This window comes from Mchenga conophoros, linkage group LG19 (assembly GCF_057382185.1).
Source record: "Mchenga conophoros isolate Kocher_MC1m ecotype Shallow Benthic linkage group LG19, M_conophoros_male_GT1.1, whole genome shotgun sequence".
In the NCBI taxonomy this organism is placed as follows: Eukaryota; Metazoa; Chordata; class Actinopteri; order Cichliformes; family Cichlidae; genus Mchenga; species Mchenga conophoros.
Genome location: NC_140544.1, coordinates 3,897,237 through 3,924,815, shown reverse-complemented (window position 1 = coordinate 3,924,815; position 27,579 = coordinate 3,897,237). Strand labels below are relative to the sequence as shown.

At 39.9% G+C, this 27,579-nt stretch overlaps 1 protein-coding gene across 1 annotated transcript in view; it reads left to right on the top strand.

Annotated features, from left to right (window-relative positions):
• The first annotated feature begins 231 nt into the window (after nucleotides 1–231).
• prkd1 (protein kinase D1) overlaps nucleotides 232–27,579 on the top strand; it is a 70,133-nt gene continuing 42,785 nt past the window's right edge. The window contains exons 1-2 of the mRNA XM_085257047.1: nucleotides 232–857; nucleotides 16,766–16,904. Coding sequence (XP_085113173.1) covers nucleotides 618–857; nucleotides 16,766–16,904 — 379 coding nt within the window. The 5' untranslated portion in view covers nucleotides 232–617. The remainder of the gene's footprint in view (nucleotides 858–16,765; nucleotides 16,905–27,579) is intronic.

Genomic DNA, 27,579 nt, shown 5'->3' with positions numbered 1-27,579 from the left:
GTAGATGAAGAGAGGATAGACGGAGTAGAGACAGAATTTGGGATTTTGAAAATCTGCAAATATCTGGATTTACATAAGTGAACAGAACGCACAGTCTCATCAGCTTCTGAATTCTAAACCTCTCCATTCATCCATCATTCATCCACCATCCCTCAGTCCAGGACATTTCCCTCTCTCCTCTCCTTTCCTTTACTCCCCTCCTCCTCCTCTCCAGCCACTGTTGACGTCCATGGCTCTGTCACCCGCATCACCGGTTTCCACGCTGCTCTCTGGTCCAGTCATGTAGTCATTATGGCTCTTCTAATTGCCTCTGTGTTCACACCCGCGCTGTTTGTCTTCTCGCGGCTCCCTTTCTTTTTTCAGTTAGTTTTATTTTAGTTAATCAGTCGTCTTTTTTGTCGGAAACTCTTTTTATCCTCTTGCACTTTTCTGACGCTTTGGGGAGTTCCGTGCGTCCGAGCCTCTCGCACCTCTCCACGGTGTAAATCCCTGCTCTGGCTGCTCCACCTGGACGTGTCGCTAATTTCCCTATTCATTCACCCGTGCGGTCGTTTCACGTCGTCGTGACTCCTAATTGTTTCTTGGCAGAGTTAGAAACCGGTGGTGAAAAGGCTCATATGAGTGCGCCTCCGCTGATCCGTGCGCCCAGCCCTCTCCCGTTCTCAGGGGGCACAAACAACACCAACACCGGCGCCGGGGGAGGGGGTGGTGGTGGTGTAGGAGGAGGAGGAGGAGGTGGTGGTGTGATCTCCTTCCACATCCAGATCGGTCTGAGCCGGGAGCCCGTGCTGCTGGATGCCGCGGAGTTCAGCCTCAGTCAGGTCCGGGAGGTGGCGTGCTCCATCGTGGACCAAAAGGTAACTAAAGAGTTTAAACCAAGTTCTAAAATCAAGTTCTAAAATCCTCTAAGTCCTGACAGAGTAATCATAATGTAAAGAAGTTACATTGGTGACATAAATCTTTCACGGGTTTAAAATTCATTAAATATAGACCATAAACACAGATAATTTCATTTCACGCTTTTCGTCTCTCTGATCTACTTTAAACTTGCCAAGTGTTTTGTTGAGGACCAAAGGAAGTGCAATAAGGAGTTTGGATTTTTCAGTGGGTTTCTTATTTGGGGGTTTCGTGACCTCACAGATGATGTCACAGTCCTCTCTGACCCAGTATATATTTTAGTTTTTTTTTAAAAAAAAGGGAAGTGGACACTGCACTACAGTATTTAAAACGAATATGATCTACAGATCATAATTTTTTTCTTGAATTTTTAAACAATTTCTGGTTTGGTTTTCTTCCTTCAATAAAACAAACAAACAAAAACATTTGAAGGTTAATGTTGTAGGTTATTGTTTGTTTTAGTTTATTTTTTAATTGGGGGTGTCAGACATATATTAATCAAATTGACCCGCAACTGGGTACAAACCAGCCACTGGATTACTTTGCAAATTAGGAAGTCATCAATAATGAGTAGTCAGCCATCAATAGTGGGAAGACATCCATTTCTTAAATAAAATGCATTGCTATTCTTGGCACAGTGGTGCCAGCTTTCAGAACTACAGGTCAGACTCCAAAGAGAGATTTATCTCACATGTGTCAGATTTAAAAGGATTATTGAACAAGTTGTTGGATAGTTCTGGGAACTGGAGAGTAGTTCAGAAAGGGATACTGGTTATCAGAAAACAAGTGGATAATCTGTACAAGAGGAAAGAGAGTGTTATTTCTGGCCAATCTTAATATCGGAAGAATCTTGTGAAGCAATGGAATTGCCTTACTTGTGGATTATCCGGACATGAATCATAGAGGAGGTTATACGTTACAGGCAAGTATCCAGCAAGAAGAGACAAGTGGTGGTGGAGAGTGGGAAGGCAGGTCAGTGGGGTTGGAGGCTTGAGTGGAACTCACTGGGAATACAGGTAAGTCAGAAATCACATCCACAGAGTGAGACTGTGGGTGGTGTAACAATCTGTTGTCCTTCCTGGATGATAAGGAAATTCAGAACAGGTGTAGAAGGCAGAGAGAGTCATGCCCAAGGGTAGACCAAGGGAAACATTTACTCATCAATCCTGTATCAAGAAAAAGGATTAAAAAGTGAGTGAGATGAGCAGGGAAGGGCATTAATAAGAATTTACCAATTCCGATTCCGTTACGGATATCACTTATTGATTTAATTCTTTTACTGATTCTCATTAGGTTCTCTTTGGCTTTTAGACTCACCACCATCGCTAAGCAGCATCTCAAAGGCATTACAGTCATGCAGATTAATTGCGTGCTGTGTAGTCAAATGTTTGTGCATGTTGGAGGTATTTCTCATCTTTGTTGTGATCAGTGTTGGGCTCATCATTCAACAAAGTAATGTGTTGCACATTACACAGACAGAGCATTCACATTCCCAACGCGTAACATACCGACGATTTGTCGCGGTCCAAGCCGTGTCATAGTAACGCGAAAGCTACCCCTCCGTGTCCTTATTAAACGCTCCAGATTCCTAATTGAAGTGAATAGAAAGCTGCTTCGTGGCTTTCTATTTGCTTCCTTTTTATTCTCTTGCCAGCTTTCTATTGCAACCCTAACCATAATCTTAAATTTATAGATTTATTCCAACCTGCTCTCATGCCTCAGAACGCGCAACATGCTGATGATTTGTCACATAGTGTCTGCATGTTACGTGTTGGGATGAAAACATGTTGACACAGAACAGTTTTCTTAAAAAGTAATTCAAAATATTAATTAATTCCAGGAGAAAGTTTTTACACTACTGGTTACATTGAAATTAACTAAAACACATTGTCTCATAATTACAATTAAACACAGTCTACAGTACCACATATCAGCACAAATCTCTATCCTAACAAGGACACACATACATGATTTTTCTCTTAGTATTTAGGTATGAAAACAAAACCAACAGAACAAAGCAAACATGAAAACCAGCACAAAGATACTTTAAAACAATCGCCATGGTGATTCTATATTAGAAACAAGAACAGGTAGAAATGGAGGCAGCAGTCTGACTGCTCATCACTTCTTGTTCTTTCTTTTTTTCCTGTAGAAGTTCAGGGTCTGGCTGCTGAGTTGGCTTTTACTCAGCTTCAACATAGCTCTTGGCTAGTTTAACAATACAGTAGCACGTTGTTTATGCTTGCAAAGAGCCAAAGTTATGTTAGCAGCATAATGCAATTGTTTCCGTCCTGGATGTTAAAATAAAAGTAATGTTCATATGCAGGTGTTTCACCTCACTGTTTTTGCACTTTTTGTAAAATAACTTTTTGAAACTGAGAACTCAGTTTTACCCTTTGAGAATACCTTCAAAACTTATAGATGATGGTGCAACTGTGAAGGGCTTGAGAGAGTCAGAAAAAAATACTATGTCATCATAAAAAAACTTACTCTGGACCAGTTATTCAGCAGCATAGACCAGAACCTTAAATCTGAGCCACAACCCTTACCTAATGAGACTGAATCAAGCAAATACCAAAAGACTGAATATTGAAAAGGCAATCTCTAAATGATGAAATGGGGATTTTAATTTGAGAATAGAAGCTGGAATTCTTGAACTGAGGATCAATGAGAAGAAATCATCCAAGAGGTGACACACAGCTGGAAGCTTAACTTTATTCAACACAATCCATCAGAGAGTTTCAAAGACTAGGTTGAAAATGACGTCTTTTACACCTGAACATTAAAATAACAGCAAAGTAACATTTTGAATTCCAGAAGGATGCCACTGAGCCCAAGGAGCAAAACTGGCTGAGTGGAAGAGATCAAAGGTGAGTGTACGCAGTTTGGGTTCTCCATCACTTGAAGGTGAAAGTCGACGGCATTTAGAAAAGGCATAACTGCGTCACATCCATGTTGCTGGTAGATGGCCAAGGATCCGAGCTTCACGGAATTTTATGCTTTTCCTGTGGAAGGGGAGGTGATGCAGCAGACTTCCTGGTTCTATTTTCCTTGCACGTAATTGTTTTAGAAGGAGCAGAAACAGCAGGAATGGGGGTTTGTTGAGGAGGTGGACTGACTTGCAGTCCAGACTGAGTCATGTCTAATGCAACAGCAAGCTCTCATATTTTCTCATGCACTATGATCGGGCAAGAAGATGCAGAGAAGAGTACTTCTGATGGGACACAATACAGGAGCTCCCTCTACTAGAATTTCACACAGATGAGGATTCAAATGGCTCTGGCTGATCTTGATCAGGAATAGGTTCGAGGATGTCACTAAGAGGGGGACACATGATTAAAAATGTGATAGCATGACAAAAGAAACATCATAAACACCACTGCATGTATGAAAGGCAGAATGACAGAAGTGGTTTGTGATTTAAACCACACAGAAGTGAGTCTGATTGGCTCAGTTGAGGAAGAAGATGATTGGACTGGAACAACGATGCCAGTGTTGAGTTTGACAGTGTGGGAGAGCGGTAGTGATGTAAAGAAGCTGAACACCTAGGGAAGTGGGCAGATGATTGCAGAGCTTAATACTGAACTAACACATAGGCTTAGAATAGTAGAAAGGGGAATACTGTTGCTATGTCACTTTCCACACCTTTACAAATCAGTTTTTATACACTATACAGGTTTGTTTCCAGTACAGCAACTTTACCTCAGGAATGCTGACTAGTTGTGACAAAGCTTATATTAAGCTTTGTTATATACGTCAACAATAATAAGGATGGTGGTTTCCATTCGATTCTTTCACCAGCAGATGAAACAAAATTTGGCACAAAAGAATTTAGTATATCACCGAGGGTAATTTGTTTAAGTTAATTGCTGTTAAAAAAGATTTATTGTTGACAAACAGTTTCATGAATTGTTTGTTTTAAAATAACTGTATTGACAATGTATCAGATGCTCAAATAAGGCATTCGAATGTATCCATCCTCGCAAACATGGCTGCATTTTTAGACTTTTGATACAGTGTTTTTTATTTGTTACATGCAGCAGGAGATTTGAGGTGCAGCAGCAAGCCTTTGCTGCTGAACAGACTAACACATGAACACACAACATTTCTCTGATGGCATGCAGTGTGTTTAGCAGTTTTTCGCTCTATGTGTAAAGCCTACAGTATGTGAGTCTGGAAAGGAGTGTTAGTCAGTTGGTGACTCACTCTGAGGCTTGTTTCTCATTGGAAACATGATTAATTCTGCCTTTGTTCACTCGCTCTGCAGGGGTTTTTCTGTTTTTCTGGCTTTTGCTTTATGAACTGAATTGAACTGCAAAGCTGTTACCGAGCACTCATAATTAAACCACGCTGACACACACACAGACAGTGTCGATGTCCTTATGAATGTGATAGATGTCCTATTTCTCACATAGGCAAGCAGAGAGAAATCTCAGAGGAGTTTATGAATGCAGGCGTGTTTTTATTCTCTTATTTCCACAAATAACAATAATGTTGTTGCAAATTACTTTTTCTCTTTCTCCAACACCTAATCAAACCAACGTCCACTCCAAAAGCTACAATGTAAAACATCAAGCCCTTCAGTATCAATATAATTGCAATTAATGTCTATTATTTTATCTTAATTTTAATTTTATAAATGGGACTGGGTAATATATACCAGTGGCCCCTTAGCTGTTGTGCGTGTAGTGCATTCCAAAGTGTCGTGTATTGTAATCACATCACATTTTTTCAGTAATGCAGCACGAAGTTAAGTAATTACATTACAGTTAATTGTAACTGTTGACAAAAAAATTGTAACTGTTGACAGAAAGTTACAAAGTTTTTTCTTCCTGTGCACTGGGTTGTATGAGCTGAGCTACAGTTTTTGGGGAGTAGAGATACAGACAGTACTTTTATTTTTATTGCACAAAAGAACAAGAATGCAATGGTAAAGTGCAAACTGCCTCTAGGACAAAAACAATTGCATTGTGTTCCTAACACAATTCTTTGCAAACATCTGCGCAGATAGCATGCTAACAAAAAGCTAGTGAAAAACCTACAGGGATGTTATAGCTAAATGTATGCTGGCCCCAGCAGCCAGGAACTAAGGCAAATTCGAGTAATAAACACAGTGATGAGCAGTCAGGCTTGCAGCATTGTAGCCTCCATTTCTACCAGTAGAATCCCTGTGGGATGATTTTTAACTGTGCATTTTGTTGTCAGTTTTGTGTTCATAGATAACAAAAACTAAAAGAAAGATCATAAATATGTCCTCATTATTAATTATGTGACAATGGGTTGCAGGTCATTTTATGGAGTACTGTGGAAGTAATGTAACAGTAATAGACTTACTTTCACCAGTGAGACCCCAACACTCTGATCATTAGTAATAAACGTCCATAATATGAGAGTAATATGCCATGCACAATGACATTCTGTTGTGATAAAAATATGACTTGTGATAGAGGAACCAGTTGAATTTTGTGTTTTATTTCTATAGTGCATTTCATCATTTCAGCAGCAGAGTCACTTTATCAATTCAGTATTTACCAGGAATAATGTTAAAGTGGGAATACAATAATGGTCTTTTTATGTCTTAGGTTGATGTTAGAGTAAATAATATTTGTGGTGACTCAGGTCAAACGATTGCTTTTCTCTATTTTTAAGCTTGTTGAATGCGTGTTTTTAAGCACTCAGTTTATTTCAACTGACTAACAAAATGTTTAAGATGCTTAAGATGTGTAAGAAAAGTTAGGTTGCATTTTGCCATAGTTTTGGAGTGTAGTAGATGTTACCTTCCAGGTATCTTAGAATGTACTTATGCCTTACAATTACATTACATTATATGTTCTGGCTATGTTAAATAGTACAAATTCCGTAATAATTGACAGTGAAGATCTGATTTGTCTGCAAGCGCTTATTCAGATGAGTTCAGAAAGGGAAAGAGAATGTTGCTAGAACTAGGATCGGGTTAGAAGACCCAAATGCCATGTTGCAATACTATACAGCTATGGTAGCCAACGTTTCAAATGCAGATTTGACAGGTTTGTGAGTGTACACTTTATCCAAAACCTAGTGACGGTTTACCCATCTCTGCCAGTGGGTGGCTGTAACTCAGGAGGTAGAGCAGGTCACCTACTGATCAGAAGGTTAGTGGTTTGATCCCTGGCTCCTCCAGTCTGCATGTGTATGAATGTAGTTAGGAAGCACTCAGTTTAGAGAGATTGGGTGAATGTGGCATGTTGTATAGAGCACGTTGAGTAATCCAAGAGAGCAGAAAAGCGCTATAAAAGAATCAGTCCATTCACTGTCTGAACAGTGTTTTGTCATGTTACTTTTGCACTGTTATGTTCCGGTACATTGTTATTACATGGCTTGATTAAGGTACACATTAGGCTGACATCTGGGCCAGCACAGGGCCAGCAGTGTGTCTGCAACTGGCCTGTGGCTGCACACAACTTACACATGGCCCACATACCGCAAAGAATGACGGCCCTTTGGTGGCCCAAATCAGGGTCTGCCAGAGGTAGTCCACACATGGGCCGGCACAGGACCACCAGTGTGTCTGCAACTGGCCTTGTGCTGGCCCATGTGTAGGCCACCTCTGGTAAACCAGATCTGGGCCACCAAAGGGCCCTCATTATTTGCGGTATGTGTATCAGCTATACTGTATAGTCTCAACTATACAAAATCTGTGTAGTTTGTGGCTTTTTGTTTCTGGCAAATTTCTTCACTGTCCAAAGCACTGGTAGCAAAAGGCGGATTAACCAGTAGTTGACTTCCACTAGATAAAAGCCAGATTTAAAGACAATCTGTCCCCTGCAAAAATGTGGCATATCATCCCAATATATTGGAAGGTACCAAATGAAATGTGACACCTGAGTGTGACGGCTAAGATGAAACATTCCTAAATTGGAAAGTCTGTTGATGACATAACCCACATAGCAAAATTGGTATGGTCCGGATCTGGCACACAATGTGCTTACACATGGCCCACATACCACAAAGAATGAGGGCCCTTTGGGGGCCCAGATCTGGTTTGCGAAAGGTGGCCCACACAAGGCCAGTTGCAGACACACTGCTGGCCCTGTGCTGGCCCAGAGCAGTTTCAGCTCTGGCCCTAAATGTCAGCCTAATGTGTACCTTAATTAAGCCATGTAATAACAACGTGCGTAATAGTGCAAAAGTAACACGACGAAACTCTGTTCAGACAGTGAATGGACTGATTCTTATATAGCATTTTTCGAGTCTCCCAGATTACTCAAAGTGCTCTATACAACATGCCACATTCACCCAACCACACACTTTCTCTTAACTGAGTGCCTCCTAACTACATTCACACTCACGACATGCAGACTGGAGAAGCCAGGGATCAAACCACTAACCTTCCGATCAGTAGGTGACCTGCTCTACCTCCTGAGTTACAGCCACCCACTGGCAAAGATGAGTAAACCGTCACTAGGTTTTGGATAAAGTGTACACTCACAAACCTGTCAAATCTGCATTTGAAACGTAGGCTACCATAGCAGTATAGTATTGCAACATGGCATTTGGGTCTTCTAACTAAAATAGGAACATAAATAGTGCATCATTGCCAGACCTGGCCCACATCTGGGCATACACCCTGCCATGACACTAGTCAGTCAGAGGTGACAGCTTGATGCCGGATCCCAGCCAGAGCTGTTTTCTATGGGCCTGGGCCACATAAACCAAACCATAATCGGGCCAGATATGGCATGCCATCGCATAAACAGTGGCATCATTGCCAGACCTGGCCCACATCTGGCTGACATACACTCTGCCATGACACCAGTCAGTCAGAAGTGCCAGCTTGATGCCAGAGGCCTGTTTTCTATGAGACTGGGCCACATAACCCAAACCACAATCGAGCCAGATGTGGCATGCCATCACATAGACAGTGCCATCTATGCCAGGCCTGGCCCATATCTGGATGACATACGTCTTATCATGCCAGAAGTCAGCCAGCAGTGCCAGCTTGATACCAGATTCGGGCCAGACCTACTTGCTATGTGGGAAGTTGTTATATTAGCATCAGCATAGCACCACAGTCTGCACAGTTTAAAAGTGATGTTGGTATGAACGTTTTTTTCAGTCTTGTTCAAAAACATACCATGCACTGTGGTCAATGGTAATGTAATGAACAGCTCTATGAACATTATGATATAGCATGCCAGAAAAGACTTTGGGTTTCACCAAGGATTGGTTTTCTTACCATATACCACAGACACACACACATGCACACACACACACACAATGGACGCACACACACGCGCCTCTGCCACTCTGTAACAATAATAATGAAGCCGAGTGTGCTGTGTTTCTGTCGGTAGTGGTTTCTCCTTGTTGCCTGGCAACTGATGATGATTGCAGCTGTGAAGTGTCCTTCTGAGGGCCATTATGAGACACACACACTTTGAATGAGACAGAAGATGAACAGATGTATGTGTGTTTTCTGTCCATGTCATTGTCCTCGCTCTTGCTCTCTTTCATCTCCTTACTTTTTATTTATCCATTCATGCCTCTTTATTCTTCCGTCTTCTCTTCATCTCATTTTGTCTTCCATTATTTTAAAAAATTTATTATTTTTTCACATTTGTAACCGATCATTCTTGTGTTTTGTAAAATTTAATTTTCACTATCAAGTAGAAAATTTTTAAAAAGCTGTTGGACAAAGTTTAACCTGATAATGTGCATATGCACACTGCCATGGGTCTGGTCTGATGCCCTTTTATAAAAAATAAATATTTTGTTTTTTGTTTTGTTTTGTTTTTTAAATGAAAATCATGCAGTGGTGCATAATCTGATTAACATATATTATTCATATTATTTATAGGCACGTAAGCAACCAAATTACACGTTAGACTATTTAGATGTCTCATACTTATTTGCTATTAAGTTTTAACTTTAAATTGTTTACAAAATTTACAAATAGTAATGCATTTAGACTGAGACTTTAAATCATTTTTGATAGCAGTCTTGTTGTGTTGTTAAGGAGCTAATTGTAGATTTTACTCACCTTTGCAGGAACATAAATTTTTATAAATACCACACATGTAGTTTTCTGCATTGGGTTGACTTTGAAGTCGAGTTCCACATATGGATTCAAGTTCCTACAAGTAAAACAAGTGCATGCACATTTGAAGATTATTTCATGTTCTGTTTTTATAGTGACAGCCTACTCTTGTCCTCATTATGTTATAAGGATGGATTGCTGTGTTTATGTTCAAATGTAACAGCATCCATGGGCTCTTTTAACACCCCCGTGTTCCTTAGCAGCACCATCACAAATAAAATAACTAAATAATATCAGTGATGGCTCAGTGACAGCAGGTCCTTAGAATTAGCTAACCTAACAGGATTCAGTTGATATTAATGTCACTGATCATTCTTGTGCTTTTTTCTTGTGCTGAGATAAAAATAGATACGTATTTCTATATTTAATTAAGTACATGCTGGACTAAAGGGTTTGCCCCTTTCTGGTACGGCTTTTTAAGCCCATCTGCCTAATCATAAAATCTTTACAGCACAGAGGCACGGTGGTTAGCACTGTTGCCTCACAGCAAGTAAGTTCTGAGTTTGACTTCACCGTGTGACTGGGATCTTTCTCTGTGGAGTGTGCATGTTCTTCCCATACTCTGACGTCCTCCCAAGTGGGGATAGGTAATTGTTGATTCTACATTGTCCATAGGTGTGATTGTGAGTGTGAATGGTTGTCTGTGTTATCCCTGGGTCACACTGGCTACCTGTTTATGATATACCCTGCCTCTTGTCTTATGGGCTTATGTCAATAACCCTGATGAGGATAACCTGAAGAGAATGGATGGGTTAACTGACCTCAGTTAAAATATATAACTGTTATTTTTAAGTAGACATTATATATTGATATATTGATTAGACAAGATGGACACAGTTTCCATTAAAAAAAAGATCTATCCATGAGTCCATGGATCGGATCCATGAGTTATTGTTTTTTAACCACTTATCCAATTTAGTCATGAGGGTCCTGGGCCCTTTTTCTGCTGTCATAGGGAAAAAGGTGGGGTACATCCTGGATAGGTAACCAGCTTATTATGGGGCATAGCTGAACCTAACTTACTAAAGTACTACATTCAGTATTTGTGACAAATTTTGGCCTATTGATTGATAAAACTTTTTGGTTTGGTTTTATTTTTGCTTTTTTGTTTAAACAGTTGAACCTACAACGGCTGTGAAAAACATGTCAGTTGCTGAAAAAGAACAGGTAGCACACTGCAGTGTTTGTTCCTCAAACACATCCAGCCTTTGTTTATAAAGTTATGAATGCAGTTGGGTTATTCAGGGTTACTGCTGCCAATGTGGACCAAGCTATGGGGTTGTATAGGGACTGAATGGATTGTAACAACAACCAAGACATCTGATTGTCCTGAAGTATCTCTCACAGGATCCCCTGAGAGATGCAGTCATATGTCCGCAAAACACATGCGGATTGGTTGGGCAAACGCCCACAAACACTCGAGAGGACACTGAGCTGGATCAGCATTTGACAGCCAGGATAAAAGTTGTATTGCTCTTCCTGAGTTCAAGGTTCAGCTAAGAGATGGACTCTCCTTTCCAGTACTATGACATACACCTTGAGGCTGAGTAGTGTGGTTTGGCAGAGCACACCCTCCAGTCCCTCTTCTTAAAAATGGGAACTATGACCTCAGTCTGCCAATACAGAGGCACTGCCCCAGATCTCCATGTGATATCACAAAGGGGTATCAACCAGGAAAACCCTAAAACATCCAGGACCTTTATGAACTCTTTAGAGTGAGCCTTATCCACCCAAGGGGTTCTGCTACCAAGGAGCAGTGTTGGTCAAGTTACTTGAAAAAAGTAATCAGTAACTAATTACCGATTACTCCCCCCAAAAAGTAATCCCGTTACTTTACTGATTACTTATTTTAAAAAGTAATTAATTACTTAGTTACTTAGTTACTTTTTAAAAACACGATTTACAACCTGAATAGGTGATAAAGCGATAGATCTTTCAGCCCAATTCTACTTTTTCTACATAATCCATCATACAAAATGTAATCAAATGGAAAAGTCCCTTTTTAAAACTTGTTTTATTAGTTTTAACTCGATATATATGATCCACTGTTGATCTGCACACAGCTGTTGTCACGAACGTCGCACTCGCTTACGTCACTGTCATGAGACATTCTTGCAAAAAAATCATGGTTTTAGTAACGCAGTAACGCAGCGTTTCTACGGGAAAGTAACGGTAATCTAATTACTGTTTTTGCAATAGTAATCCCTTACTTTACTCGTTACCTGAAAAAGGTAATCAGATTACAGTAACGCATTACAAGTAACGCGTTACTGCCCATCTCTGCCAAGGAGTTAACGATTTCAGTGACCTCACCTCCAGTGATGGGCAAATCACCCACCTCATCTCCAGACTCCGCCTCTGCTACAGAAGAACTGAGGAGATCCTCAAAGTATCCCTTTGACCTTCCTGAGTTGAAGTTAACAGCACCCTGCACACATTATATACTGTGTGATTAGAGAACTGTATTCCCCTTCGGAATAACCTGATAATTTCCCTGAATTGCTTGGAGACCAGGGGAACACGCTGCTGTGGTGGTTAGCACTGTTGCCTCACACAAAGAAGGCCCTAGTTTTGAATCTATCATCTTGCTGGGCTTTTCTGTTTCCTCTTGGTACTCTGATTTCATCATATGGGCGTAGGTTAATTGGTGATTCTAAATACCCCATAGGTGTGAATGTGAGTGAAAATGGTTGTCTGTCTCTCTGCGTTAGCCCTGTGACAGACTAGCGACCTGTCCAGGGTGTACCCTGCCTTTCACCCTATGGCATCTGCGATAGGCTCCAGCCCCCACCAACTCTGAATTTGATAAGTAAAAGAGAATGGATGGATGGAAGCTTCAAGATTGACCGAAAGTCTTGTTCCATGGCCTCACTGAACCCCTACTATTTTGATTCGGCATGTGATTCGGCTACTGTAAGAGCTGCACACTGCTTGGTTGAATATCTTTTTGTTGAGTACCACACCAAAGACTCATTTAGCTTGACGGCTACCTTCACTTCTGTTGTCTGCCTACTGGTTTGACAATTACTACACGGGCGCCAGCAAGAATGTCAAGAATTTTCACTGATGGAAAATTCAGACTAGAAGAAAGTCCAGCCCCTCCTCTAGGAGACTGGTTCTAAAACCCATGCTGTGTGTTGAGGTAAATCCAACTCTTAACCTCACACACTACCTAAGACTCCTTCCTTCTCTGCTGGGGATCGTATTGCCAAAGTTTGACCCTCAATGGCTGCAACCAAACACTGCACCCAACCCTTATGATTCCTCCTGCAGGTGGTGAGCCCATATCATGTAAAACCAAAATACTGAATCAGTTTTTCATTCATAAATATATTTTTTTTCTGCTAAGTTTAATTCACTGTCAAATTAGCATTTTTCAGTATATACAAACATTAACTTCTACTTCAGAATCTGATAGTGAGGAGTACTTTAACTCCAATACATCAGTAGTCCTAAAAATTGGAACAATGATTCAGGGCATGGTCTGGAGTAAAGAGATTAGAAAAATGAGAATACATGCCTTAAAAATTTGGGGAAATAAAATAAGCTCATGGCGAAAATTATAGAGGAAGTGACATCAGGACCTTTATCACATGTTCTTAATTTAAGAAATTTTATTTTGCTTTAGAGATATTTGTTGGACAACAAGATGTTAAGAGAACAGTCAGTCAGGCTCCAGCATCCACGATGCTGTAGTTCAACATATTCAGCACAGGAAGTCTTGAACTGAGCTGAATTGGATAAAGAGAGCTGGAGGAGATGGAAAGGAATCGGCCCTGAATTCCTGTTGCCATGACAACAACGGCGACACCGCTGCTATGGTGACACCACACACACATAATGATGCAAGCGTGCTGATCGAAAGGAAGGTTCAGGGCAGTATGATAAAGCGTCTCCACTTTTTTGTTCTATTATGTTCTTGCTCTTATGTACCTCATTTTCAACTTCTTTCCTCTCTGTTTCCTCTCCTCACCCTTCTCTCTCCTACTGCTGTCCTTGAAATTCATCATTTAGGGTGACAGAAACTGCTAATTCTTGCATGTCAGCTTCAAGGAGTGATGCTAATGTGGGCAAAATATCTTGTTGATGGCAGAAGTCAAACAATAATGACTAGAATGTTAACAGTAATTCAGGTACAAGGGACACTAAAGATGGACTGCTGTAGAAGAAGAACACACTCGGCCAAGAAGAAGATACTGAGGGCAGTGGCTCATCAAAACTGGATAATTTGGTGTAAATGATATGAATGCAGGGAATCCTCCCCACCTTTATTCATTCTGACCGCTGCTGCTGCTGTAATGGTGCGCCGATATTGTTTTGACACACTCTGAGTCACTCTATAGACTGAGGCTCATGTTAACAGCAGCGCCTGAGCGCATGACCATGTCCATATCAGAGTGTTTTTCTGGGAATGACAGTAACTTCTCTGTACTCCCATAGCCTCCACCATAGGTGGAAATTTCAGAGTAAAATCAGGGGGACACAACATTCCAGTATTTTTAGAGCTTATTTAGAAAAAATAAAAACTAACATTACTTACCAAGGTAGTAGTGCCGCTGTGTGACTTTATTTTCACTCCCAAAACTTAAATATGGATAAGGAGTTCATACCATTGCCAAATCCTTACTCACTGCTACTCAAAATCTAGTGCACAAAAAACACACAAATATACAGTGTCTGTCCTTCTCTGATATTTGCTCACACAGACAAGTTTCTGATCATGAAGGAGCCAGAAAGAAAAGGCAGAAAAATAGCTGTAGCTGCAGTGACACACTAACTGTAGGTTACTCCAATAAAACTTCCACGTCGTACATCAAATATTCAGTTTTCTGACTACCAGACAGATCCAAGAGTAGAAGAAAATGAATACTACAAGGTGTATGGCACTCGTGGGTAATTCTTATACATATGCTGAATTCATAATTTTATAATTTATAAGGAGAAAGAAAGAAAACAATGACTTCCTAACCACATAACTGGAAAAAATGGATGCTTTCAATCACATTTCAGTGCTGTGGTATCTTAAAAAAATTTGATTTGGTCTGACCACATATATGTAGCAATGGAAGTGACGTATGTAAAAAAAAAATAGAAGTTTGATATAAATCTTTGTTTTCATGTATGCTATTGTATGCTATGGTGTGTGTGTCTTCTTCTACCGTGGAAGAGTGTTTGTGTGTTTTTGTGGTCGATAACAATCTCAGTGGTGTTCTACACTTGGTCAATGTGTTGCTCCTTTCAGCAGTGCCTCATCGATCTTTAACATAACAGCGAACTGCACCTTTAACTTCCTGTGGTTACACTCGGCTGCGTTTGTGCGTTTGCTCACATACACCTGTCTTTGTGGGGACTAGTTTGAGCAATTAATCTTCTGTTTGTGTTTTTAAAGTGACAACTCCATGTAGAGTCGAGGCTTGAAGTCTTACTGATTTTAACACCTTTTAGCACTTTGGCAACTCCAACACTTTTAGCGATTTAAGTGAAACATCTGAAACTTCTCCTGCAGTGTTATCGTCTTCTGTATCCAGTGATTATGAGACAGATAGTCCCTGGGCACAGACCTGTGAATTGCCCCCCACCCACCAGAGAGGAACCAAAGACTGAAATAGAAAGAACAGCTACAGATTCTAGAGTTGGGTTTCATATCTATTCCACTTTGTTGTGTGTTTCTCTGTGGTTACTTTGCATCTCTTACTCATACATTTGTGCCCCTAGTCTCTCGTTGCTTTGGTCCTTTTTATTTATTTTATTATTAATTATTATTATTATTAATTTTTTCAATTTCATGGCCTGCATGGTTTCCAGCAGAACTGGTAGCAGTACAGTTAGTGGGAATAGCACTTTAAGGCAGTTGGAGTTTGATCTGACAATGGAAACAGCCGAATGCCATCCATCACTACCACAACGTCACATGATATGTAAAAGAGACGATAGTTAGCAGAAACTAAACTTTCAAAATAAAAGTAACATTGTTTTCCAGTAATAGATGATGTTGATATAATATAATATATGCAGCTTTAATACAGATTTTGTATTCCTGAAATGGAAGCCTGTAAAAAATGTAGCAGTTTGAATTAAAAGTAGTAGATTTGAATCAAATTTACTGTCAAATAGTAGGAGGACTATCAGGCTGCTGTTTGTTATTATATCATCATAACACAATTAGGAACATGAATATCTTTGATAGAGTTCTGTCTCTGCAAATTTACAACATCATTGTATTTGTGTTAATTTATTTGGTGAGATCGGTCTGTCCATCTCCTTCTGATGATAATCTCAGTCTATTATTAATCTGTTGATAGAGATCAAAGCTCTTCTCTTTCTCTGCGTCACTACTCTTCATTTTTTTTGTCTCTTTTCATCAGCTCTCTCAAATTTGAATTTACTTTGACGTGATCGCAGTAGAAAGACAGGCTCATGCTATTTTAAAAGTCTGTGTGTAAAATGTTTTTATTTTCAGAGCAGTCAACTGATGACATTGTCCTGATTCACAGCTTTGTGCAGGAACCAATTGTGCACAGATAAAAAGCTCGTACAGAGACACAAAATATCCACATGAAATGACCATAAGGAGAAAATAACAGAAAACTGTTATAAAGAGAAAAAGTGGACATACTAGACCAAATGCAGATATGCAATGAGTACAAAGTTACTCAAAACTATGATAAAGAATGGTTATACGATCAACAAATCCCCATATTAGCAATTATGAAAAAGACGTAGTTACAACTAACATAACTTTTTTTGAAATACAGATTTTGCTGAGATAATATGCCTTTCTGTCTCTATTAGTTACCAGAGTGCGGCTTCTATGGGATGTACGAGAAGATCCTCCTATTCCGTCATGATCCTACATCAGACAACGTGCTGCAGCTACTGCGCTCTGCTTCTCAGATCCAGGAGGGTGACTTGGTGGAAGCCATACTGTCAGGTAAAAGCAAGGAGGGGTACCCATGTCAGACCACTGATGTACAAAAAATAAACTGAATCCGTGCTCTGTACTTGTTTCCTTCGTAGCTTTAGTTTTTCTCCAGCCTTAAAGTCTTCTGTTATTGTTCCAGAAAACATGTTTTTTATCATTATAAAATTATAAGTGTGAAGGAGCTTAAGAGTCATGTGAGCACAGTAACAATGAGCTTAGGACAGACAGATAAATGACTGTACCCCTGGGAATTTTGTCCCATGTAACAGTCACTCTGTATTATATGATGGCAATATTTACATCATGAGGTAAGGAACAAGATCACTGGCTGTTTTCTAAGCACATCCAACTAGAAGCTCATGGCCCAAACATTGAAGGGTTACCACAAATAAACACAAATTTTAATCAGCTTTATGCTATAATGAAATGTTCCTAGAATTTATGTAACACAGTGCTTCTACCATCACACCAGAGTTGGAGAATCAAATCGAATGCAGCCAAGTCCACACTAGCCCGGATAAATTTGAAAACAGCGTTTTCGTCTGAAAATGCTCCGCGTCCACATTATCGTTTTAGTCAATTTCACAGAGTTGTGCGTCCACATTGAAACAGCCGAAAACGTTTACATTCCAGTACTGCGCATGCGTGAAGCGCAAGACGATTCGACCTGCCTCATTTCTGTCTGCTGTTTATTTACTTTCTGGCTCTTTGAAACATTGCTGCAAAACTTTGAGGAAAAGCACAGAGTGTTTTAAATGGACTAAGAACGAAGTGGAGTTGTTGCTGCGAGTAACACAAAAGTACAAAGTTGCAAAAGCGAGTGAGAATTAAAGAACTTGAAGAAAAGCTATCTGGAGCATGTACAGACTGATATTAATCTTTAATAGGGCTGCCAAAATTGAGAGCAAACAAACCAACTGCTGTATAATGCCCTCCGCTATCTTAGTTTAATAGGTCTCATGACTGCATCACATGACTAAAATGCATCATCGTTTTCGAAAAGGCTCCGGGGTTGCTGTCCACACTGCGACACGAAAACGGCGTTTTCAAGTGTATCCACTTTGGAGAGCGTTTTCAATGCGCTGCATTTTCCTTGACCAAAAACGCCGTCTGTGTGGACGGAAGGCCAAGACGTAGAGAAAAAGATGCGATTTCAAACAAAAACATATTAGTGTGGACATGCCCTCTTTATTTATATACTACAGAAGAAACTCCAACAATCAGACAACCAATTCTGAGCAAGCACTTGGTGACAGTGGGAAGGAAAAACTCCCCTTTTACAAGAAGAAACCTCTGACAGAACCAGGGAGGGGCAGACATCTACCGGCATGGTGGGGGTGAGGGGAGGAAGATGGGACAAAAGACACACTGTGGAAAAGAGCCAGAGATTAACAATAACTCATGTCATATTAAAGCTGCCTTGGCATCAATCATTCTCTTCTAACCTAGATGTCACCATGCTGTAACTGTAATCTTAACTGAAAGCTATTCTAACCTGCCGATAAGCTAGAGCTACATGTGTTCTTAAGTTTTTCCAACTTCTCTTACTCAGACTGTGTAACTTAGTCTCTCTTTGGGGAAATGTTTGTGTGCCCCACAGGGAAACTGACATCCCATAGTGTACCTGTGGAAACATATGTATTGTACTATGTCTCCAAAATAATCTATCACACACACACACACACACACACACACACACACACACACACACACACACACACACACACACACACACACACACACACACATTTGCCTTATTAAAAAGAACAACAGCAAAAAAAGCAAGCTCCATGTTCAACAACAACAGCATGTACTGTTAATGTAATCTGGTTGCCTGAAATGAATTAAAAAATGTCCAGATGTGTGTAATGATTATCTCATTTTGGAGAATTCTTTATTAGGCTTGTCTTTCTGGCTGTCATCCAGCTCAGGACTCAGGTGTTCACACGATGCTATGCTAATGGCCCGACAGCTGCTTCTCCCTAATTTCCTGCCTTTCTTTCACCATCAACTGTAGTATGTGTGAACATTTGCATATCGTTTGTCTACATTTGTGTGTGTTTGCTTTAATTAATATGTTTACATTTTTCTCTTTGTCTACAATTTTAGCTTCTCTTTAACAATAAATTTTAATGGTGATAACAAATTATATATTGTGTACTATAACACTGTACTTAGCATACTATATGTGCACAAACTTTTGAAGATAAAAAAACCCCCAAAAAGCCAAAGAAGTGCAAAACAGGTGTTAGCAACATTGTAATAGAGGAAATGTATGCACTGAAAAAATGGCATCCAAAGTTAAACAAGACAAACATAGAGAAAGTAACAGAGAAAGAAAAGGAATGAAAAAAAAAATCAAATCTACACTGTAAAAAATGAATGCAAATCCATGACTGGCACCACAATCTGTTAACAGTTGGGAGCAGGTTCAAATAGTTTTTGGTTATCAAGGAAAGATTGGCAACCAGCTCCCTACTGGAAGTGTTTTCCCCCTTTCCCATTTTTCATCCATGGTTGTGATTTATCTTGAAGGAACATCTATAAAAAAAATGTAATAAGTAATTAAATATGCTCTCCACTGTCACATAGGGGGTTTTTTTTTCTTATGTTATCAATCAAAGTCGGAAACTGCTGGTTTTTAGGTGGGAGTCTGCATGTTATTCCTCCAGGGTACATTCTCGTTGAGGGTTTAGGTATCCTACCGGAAGGAAACCCTGAGGTAGACCCAGGATTCACTAGAGAGATTAGATCTCTTAGCTGGGATGGGAATGTGTCACCATTTCCCCAGATAACCTGGAGATGTGTAGGAGGAAGGAAGTCTCAGCTTCTATGATTAGCCTGCTGTTGTCATGACTGGTAAGTGGGGGAAAAAAAGAAATGGATGGGATGGATGGGAATTTTAAAAAAAAAGTTATTCTGTGGAAAAGTATTCCCCATCAGTCTTAGCATCAGTATTCTGAGTATTTTAAGATTAGGTTTTAAGTTTCCTTTTTGATAAAGATACATTACTAAGTTATGTTGCAATAGGTGTAGGCTGCGGAGGCTTCCCAAGAGTGTTTCTCTCTTACCTTTTTCACTCAATATGTGTTTTTACACCACTCTACATTTAATCATTAATTATTATTCATCTCAAGCTCTCTTCCGCACTGTCTTTGTTCTGTCTTCCTCCCATGATCCCCAACTTTTGGCAGTAGATTGCCCCAAATGGCCTGGTTCTGCCGGAGCTTCTTCCTGTTCCCCTGGAGTTTTTCCTTCCTACAGTCACCAAAGCTTGCTTATAGGGTGTCATATGATTGTTGACTGTTTTTGTCTGTATTATTGTAGGGCCTTTACCTTACAGCATAAATCACCTGCAGGCAACAGTTGTGTCATTTAGGGTCAGTCTTTTTAAAGGGGCATGGACAAGAAGGAAATCAAACATGCTTCCAAGGATAATATCCTACCCTGGCAGCAATATGGAAGCAGTTTAAAGGATGGATGCAAAGTGAGAAAATATATTTGTCTGAGAAGCGATCTCTTTATAGTTAGTGGCCAGCTGATTGTGCCACTGGGATCTGTGGTCGGTCTGGTGAACTACAAAAGCATCTGACTTAAACAGGCTCTTCTCCACACAGTACTTGTGGCTAACAGGTAGATTGTGCCATTTCAATGCTGCTAGCCAACAATGAAGAATCACTTACTGTTTAAGGGACAGAGTGAGGGTGGACAGTATGGCATTGTTTTTTAATATAAAACTCATTGCAGCACGGGACTAACGCGTTATTAAGTAATGCGTTACAGTAACTACGTTATTATTGTGGTAACGAGCACGGTAACTAGTTATTATGCCAAAATCAGGAACGTGTTAATCGTTATTGGGATTTAGATATGGTCGTTATTCGTTACTTCGGGTGGTGGCTATCGCGGAGCTTCCACAGATTCAGTAACATTAGCAAGTGGTGGAGGCCAGCAGGTGGATGAGAGACCCGAGGCGGCCATCGGTCCGAGTGTGAACTGAACTTCAGGTAAGAAGTTATGACCTGCAGTCTATCTGGGTCAGATATAAACCAAGTTTAGGTGGAGTTTATTTTCGTTGTGCTGACTTTTTCCGTACTGCGTACTAGCTAGCATGATGGAGTTTCTATACAGCTGGGTGGGTGCTATGAAGTTAATGATGAACCGTTGAACTTTATTTTGTTCATAAGGTTAATTATTAGAGTTGCCAACCGTCCCGTAAAAAACAGAATCGTCTCGTATTCAGAGAAAATATTACGCGTTTCGTATTGAGGTGAAAAGGAACACAGTTTGTCCGGTACTTCAGCTACAATGAAAAAGACACAAAGGTGGAGCTGCACAGCTGCCTCTTCTTCTCTCATTCTCTCCCCTCCCTCTCCTGTTTCTACTTCAATCATGAAAACTGATCAATGATCAGCTGATCGGCTTTTCTCTCTTGTTTGTTTATCGCCCGCTTTGCGCCAGAAAGAGGAAACCAGCCGATGTCGCGTTAAACAACAGCAGCACGTTTAAGCTTGATTAGCTGTTGTTAGAGTTTATTTAATATTAATTTCTATTATCAGCTGATGTTTGCTGGAGCCACAGCTGTAAACCTGCTGGTCATGATGTCGGTTTGGATATTTGGTGAGAGGGAAACATGAAGATGATCTCTGTTTCTGAGAAACAAATACACCAGGATCCTTTTTTATGTAGCTGACAGCTGGTAACTGTGCAGGGCCGGATCTAGCAAAGTTTTGCCAGGGGGGCAATTAGGGCATTAACAGGGAGAGAGGGGCACAAAGAAATACTTTTCTTTCTTATTCTCATTTAAAATGTCTAGCTTTTAAAAAATAATTATCTGAATCTTACAACAAACGATTGATAGATTGATACATATATACCATCAAAACAGTGTAGATCACTGTCACAACAGCGTTTGTTTTCATTCAAAGGCTTTATGATTTTTCCTATAATGGCTAGTCAAAAAGCCCGGGCCAATTTTTTGTCCCAAACCAGCCCTGTATGCAGCCCATCTTCAGTCTGGTGTTACCTACATCTTCCTATTCAGAAGGCAGAATTTCCGAGTTCTGAGTACAATCGAAAGCACCACGACTGCAGTTTTTGTGTTGGATGTAAAAAGCGCACATCATGCTGTGACGTAGGCTAGAATCATGGCAGCGGTCAATGATGGTCCAGGTGTGGGATTTCTCTCGTAGAAATATGCACATTATTTTTTCCTTTCTATTGGTAGGTGGCACAGGGCACTTGTGGCAAGTAAGCAAGCTAGAAGACTGGTAAAGTTATGGAAGCAACACATTAACAAGAGAATTCTGAGTAAAACCAAATTTACTTTCCCTAGTAACTAGTTACTTTGAAAGTAACGAGTAACTTGAAGTAACGGAGTTACTTTTGATAGAAGTAACTAGTAATGTAACTAAGTTACTTATTTAAAGTAACTTACCCAACACTGAGTACCAGTGACCCCCTTAGACTGCTTTTTAGTTTTATTTTCCTTGTTTTGCATTGAATTATCACTTCTGTCACTAGTTAGCTAGCATAAAAGAAAGTAAGTCTATTAGCAGCAACCAGCCAACCAACCAGGGAAATCACACTTTGTACTCACACAACATGCCGCTAGACATGGGCTGAAAAACGGAAACTTTAAACATTTACCTTTTAAATCCAGCTTCACAGACAGTGTTAACTCTGTGACAGTTTTTCAGAGTAGGGCTTGTGTAAATTAGCTTTAATACTTGTAGTGTAGTGTAATATCCATTTCAATGGTAAATTATTGTGTTATAATTGTACCAGATTTAAAGGACTGACACAAAGGAACTGCTTGCTGAAACAGAAGCAATGAAAGAACTTTAGGTGCTGAAAGTGTCAGTTACAACAAAAGCTCTAAAGCTTGGTGACATGCAGTTCAGCTGAAAATAATAAATTGGAACTGGAAAAGGTCCTAAAGTGTAACAAATACATACACGCAACAGATGACATTCAAGCATTTAAAGACACGGAAGCACCGAAAGTTGCCAGCTGAATTAAGCACTAATGATGTGAAATAATCATTTTCTTTTTGTATCTTTTAGCATTCACGCCTGGTATTTTCCATCTTGTTTACAACACCCTACATGTTTGACTAATCCTTCGTACCTTCCCCTTCTCTGACTCAGTCCTCTTTAACTTGTCTCTCTCTCTCTCCTCCTCCGTCAGGATGCTGCCACTCAGTTAAAAACACATTTGTTAACAGCTCCGTGCCAGTCTCAGCAACAGCTGAAAATGTGGTGGAAACAAACAGGAAATTAACACAAAACAGAGATGCAAACTCCAACAGAATGCATGTTCTGTCATATAGTAAGCAGGGGTGGACTAAAACAATAATAAAGGCTCGGGTGGTACACGAAGCGAAGCAAAAAACCTTTAATGACCTCACATCTAACCCAAAATTAGCCCCCAGTCGTGCCATAGTTCAAGCCTAAGGAACTGTGTTTCATACCAGGTCACAGAACAGGGAGTAACTGTTCTTTTAATATAATGGTACCATTATGTTTGTCCATTATATTAATCTACAGTAAACAAAAGCACTAAAGCTTAGTGAGCAAGATCTCCATAGTTGTCCACCCAGACACTTAAGCTTATTGTCCAGCATTTAGCTGCATTTGTGGTAAAGCTGTTTTACATTTTTTTTTATTATTTTCTTAACTTGCCAAGTCATGGTACATTCAAGGACCTATAATACTGTAATTCAATTCAATTCAATTCAATTTTATTTATATAGCGCCAAATCACAACAAAAGTCGCCTCAAGGCGCTTCATAGATACAGAGAAAAACCCAACAATCATATGACCCCCTATGAGCAAGCACTTTGGCGACAGTGGGAAGGAAAAACTCCCTTTTAACAGGAAGAAACCTCCGGCAGAACCAGGCTCAGGGAGGGGCGGCCATCTGCTGCGACCGGTTGGGGTGAGAGAAGGAAGACAGGATAAAGACATGCTGTGGAAGAGAGACAGAGGTTAATAACAGATATGATTCAATGCAGAGAGGTCTATTAATACATAGTGAGTGAGAAAGGTGACTGGAAAGGAAAAACTCAATGCATCATGGGAATCCCCCGGCAGCCTACATCTATTGCAGCATAACTAAGGGAGGATTCAGGGTCACCTGGTCCAGCCCTAACTATATGTAAGTCATTACATTTTTTTCTGATTTCAATCTGGCTCATCTTTCATTCCACATCAGCTTCTCATGGACATCTGGACCATTTTCAGTATAGTTGCTATTAATAGATCACTTCATGGAAATCATGTTATGTCCCCTTGTAATTGCGCATCTGTAATATGTGCTGGATTTTTTCCAGTGTGTGAAAACTGTAATCTTTCCACTTGATTAATTTTTGTTGTTTACAAAGTTGCATGGAGCCAAGTGTGGAAAGAAAATGAATGAAAATGCTCACTGTGCTATCACATGCTGGCACGTACAACAGCTCAGACATTTCTGCTGACCTTTAGGAGCCGGCATTTTCAGTCTCTAATCCTTGAACAGTTGCAACAATCATGAGCCCGGTTTTCTGCCTTACCTGGAGCCTGCCGGCCTTTCAGGTTTTGAAACTGTGAAAAGCAGCTCTTATTGCTACAGATAAGAGCAGTTTTTTAGCTGCTTGCTAATTAATATCTTGTCATGTTGACTCTTAGCAGGCAAAACATCCCTGGGTCAATTTCATGACATATTTCTTCTGTGAGCAGTAACAGCGTCAAAAGTAGAACACAGCACCAGCAAAAGTTATTGAATGAAATGTCTCCACATCTTTTTTTTTTTTATTTATTTGTTTTATTTGCAGGGTGCTGAAATGTTTATTTTACTGTACATACAGCCTATTTTGACATATGAAAGCAAACACATGAAAGTAAACTTAACACACCGCACCTGCTTATGCCACCGCCGCTGGTCTACACTTTCTTCCCCTGCAGTGTTTGTTTTCTAGTTGTAGGATAACAAGTTAGCAACGAGCACTCCTAATTCTACCACACAGCCATAAACACAGGCATTTATATCCAAACAAGGGCTACCTAGGAAACCTCACTCAAACACACAAATACATGCACACACATGCACATAAGTCATTTTCTGAAGCATATAATAACAGTTTGGGAGCTTGTTCACACATCCAGACGTATGTTGGCCCTCCAAACAAAAGCCATAAACAATAATTTGAATAAATGGAGGTAATTTCCTACAGCAGAATGTCTAATCAGAGCTGTATTCTACTGGAGGACCGCGACACAGGCCGAGTGTGTGTGTGTGTGTGTGTGTGTGTGTGTGTGTGTGTGTGTGTGTGTGTGTGCGGGGTTGTGTGTGTGGGTGTGTTAATGTGTGTGTATGTAAACGAAAACGAAAAGGCGATAGAGAATCGGAAATACATGCAGAGAGAGAGAAAAAGAAAGAAAATGACCGAAAACTGTGTACCATAAACTACCCATCCTGCCTTGCCAAGCCTGCTGGCCAACTTAAAAGACATTCAGTCCATCTGTGCCCACTAAGAGCCTCTCCTACCTCCAAAACATTTACAAAATACCCACTAACAACCCATTCATTAGTCTTTGTCTCTGTTGTTCTGTTTATCTCCCTCCCTTCTTCTCTCTTCCTCTATCTCCGGCTAGTTGAATATATTCTGTAGTTTTCCTTTTTTTCCAACAAATCCCATGTGGCGCTCCAAGTATCTACTAACAAATGTGTGTGTGTGTGTATCAGAACCTGATACTGACTATTCCTTTTAGCTCCACTGTTATCCCGAAAAATCTCAGGGAGCCACACAGTTCCTTTAACTAACTCCTACTAGCAAAAGTTTGCATTACAGCAGTTATGATTTTCGTCAAGGTGAAATAATTTGGGAGAAAAGAGTAAGCTCTGACATCCAAGTATTTTTGGCAATTACGCCAAGGAGAAGCAACATTATGGAGACACCATAGTAAGTGGGCCCCCTCCCCCGACACTAAACGTTGGTGGCAGTGTAGCAGAGTAAGCAGATGGTTCATGGAGAGTTTGGATGAGATGTTCTAGACAACATGGATGAGGAGGAGCTGGTGTAAAGGAGCGACAGATCACAATGAATTAGAAACAGCATGGAGTGGAAACCAACTGGCTCTGGGAACCCAGGAAGGTTGATTATTGGACAATTGTAGTGATGCTGAAATGTTGAACGATGTAAATTTAACAGCATGGGGAAAAGGAAGTGATCAGAGAACAGATCTTTGGTGAAATTGTTAATTGACAACTCACTTCTTGATCAGACTGCAGGCAAAGGTGGCTTAACTCAAAATGTGTTAGAAAACCGTGTGAAAACCATGAGTCACCTTTTCCATTTAGATTTGGTTCACTTCCATCCGTAGTCTTAGGTCTGACAGATCTGACTGTCCTGCAGTACAAACAGGTTGAACACTCACATCGGTAATAATGCTACTCCACCTATATCTGTATAATCAGCACCTGTTGCCAGCCATTACAAGCCAGTTCAGTTCCTACACACTTTCTCTGGGAGATGGATCACCTTGGCAGACTGTCTTTACAGGAAAGTCCTTTGAAGAGGTGCTGACAGATGTATGTGGTTAAGTGTCCTGTCATATTTTGGAATTTTGAACAAAATCTGCTTTAGTCAGGCCATTCAAGTCAGGATCCCAACACCCGTGTCTCCAACTCTACATCCACCCACACCCCTATACAGGAGAAGCATCCAATGCTCTACAAAATGTGCCTTCTTCCTCTATGTATTCGTCATCATGTAATCAATTAGGTGTGTTTGATGCACTTCATCTTTACAAGCATCCTCCATGTTTACTCCTTTCTCAAATTCACAACATTTTTAGAAAGAATTCAGGCAGAAAAAAAGCAAATCAATTAATAAACAATAAGTAAGGTTATTACATATAACATATATGTGGCACATTTCAACAATAAATTTCTTACAGAATTACATCTGACTGAATCAGTCTCAGCAGACAGAATACATGATATATCCAAACCCATGCACTGGCAGTATTGAAAATTTATATGCAGTGTGTTAATAATGTAGAAAAAAAAGATAATTTCATAATTGATTCTGATTTGCTGCCAATTTACACTGATAGTATTAAAACTAATAGACAACAGATTAGAAAATAGATTATTGGAGTTTACTATGATAACACCATAATACCTATTATCTCATCAACTTAAAGTAGGAATTTGTTGAATTTGGTTTGTACAAACATTGAGAAAGTCAAGCAAGAAGACACAATTAAGTTGGCTAGGTTTTTTTATCTTTTACCACAGCCCCCTATATATTTACTTATGGCTCCTGTTATATCATGTTTTGCTACACTATCAGGGGTGCATGTTAAACCCAGCGTTTTACATGGATTTCTATCAGGGTCGCATTGACTGCCTCAGTGTTTCTAGGTTTAAATGTATTCTTTTTTTTTCCCAGTCAGTGTGGCAAATGCAACGCTATTATTATCATATTAATTTGACACATCTAGAATAAATAAATATCTATTTTATCAACTACGTTATTTACAGGAAATTTTTATTTTCTTAGTTGGGAATCTGACTTGTATAACAAGTTTCAAAAATATGTGTTAACTTTTTGTAAAATACAATCTAATACGAAAATGTCAAAGTTCCTATACTCTTTGAGCCAACAGGCGTTAACAATCTAAATAACGATAAACATTT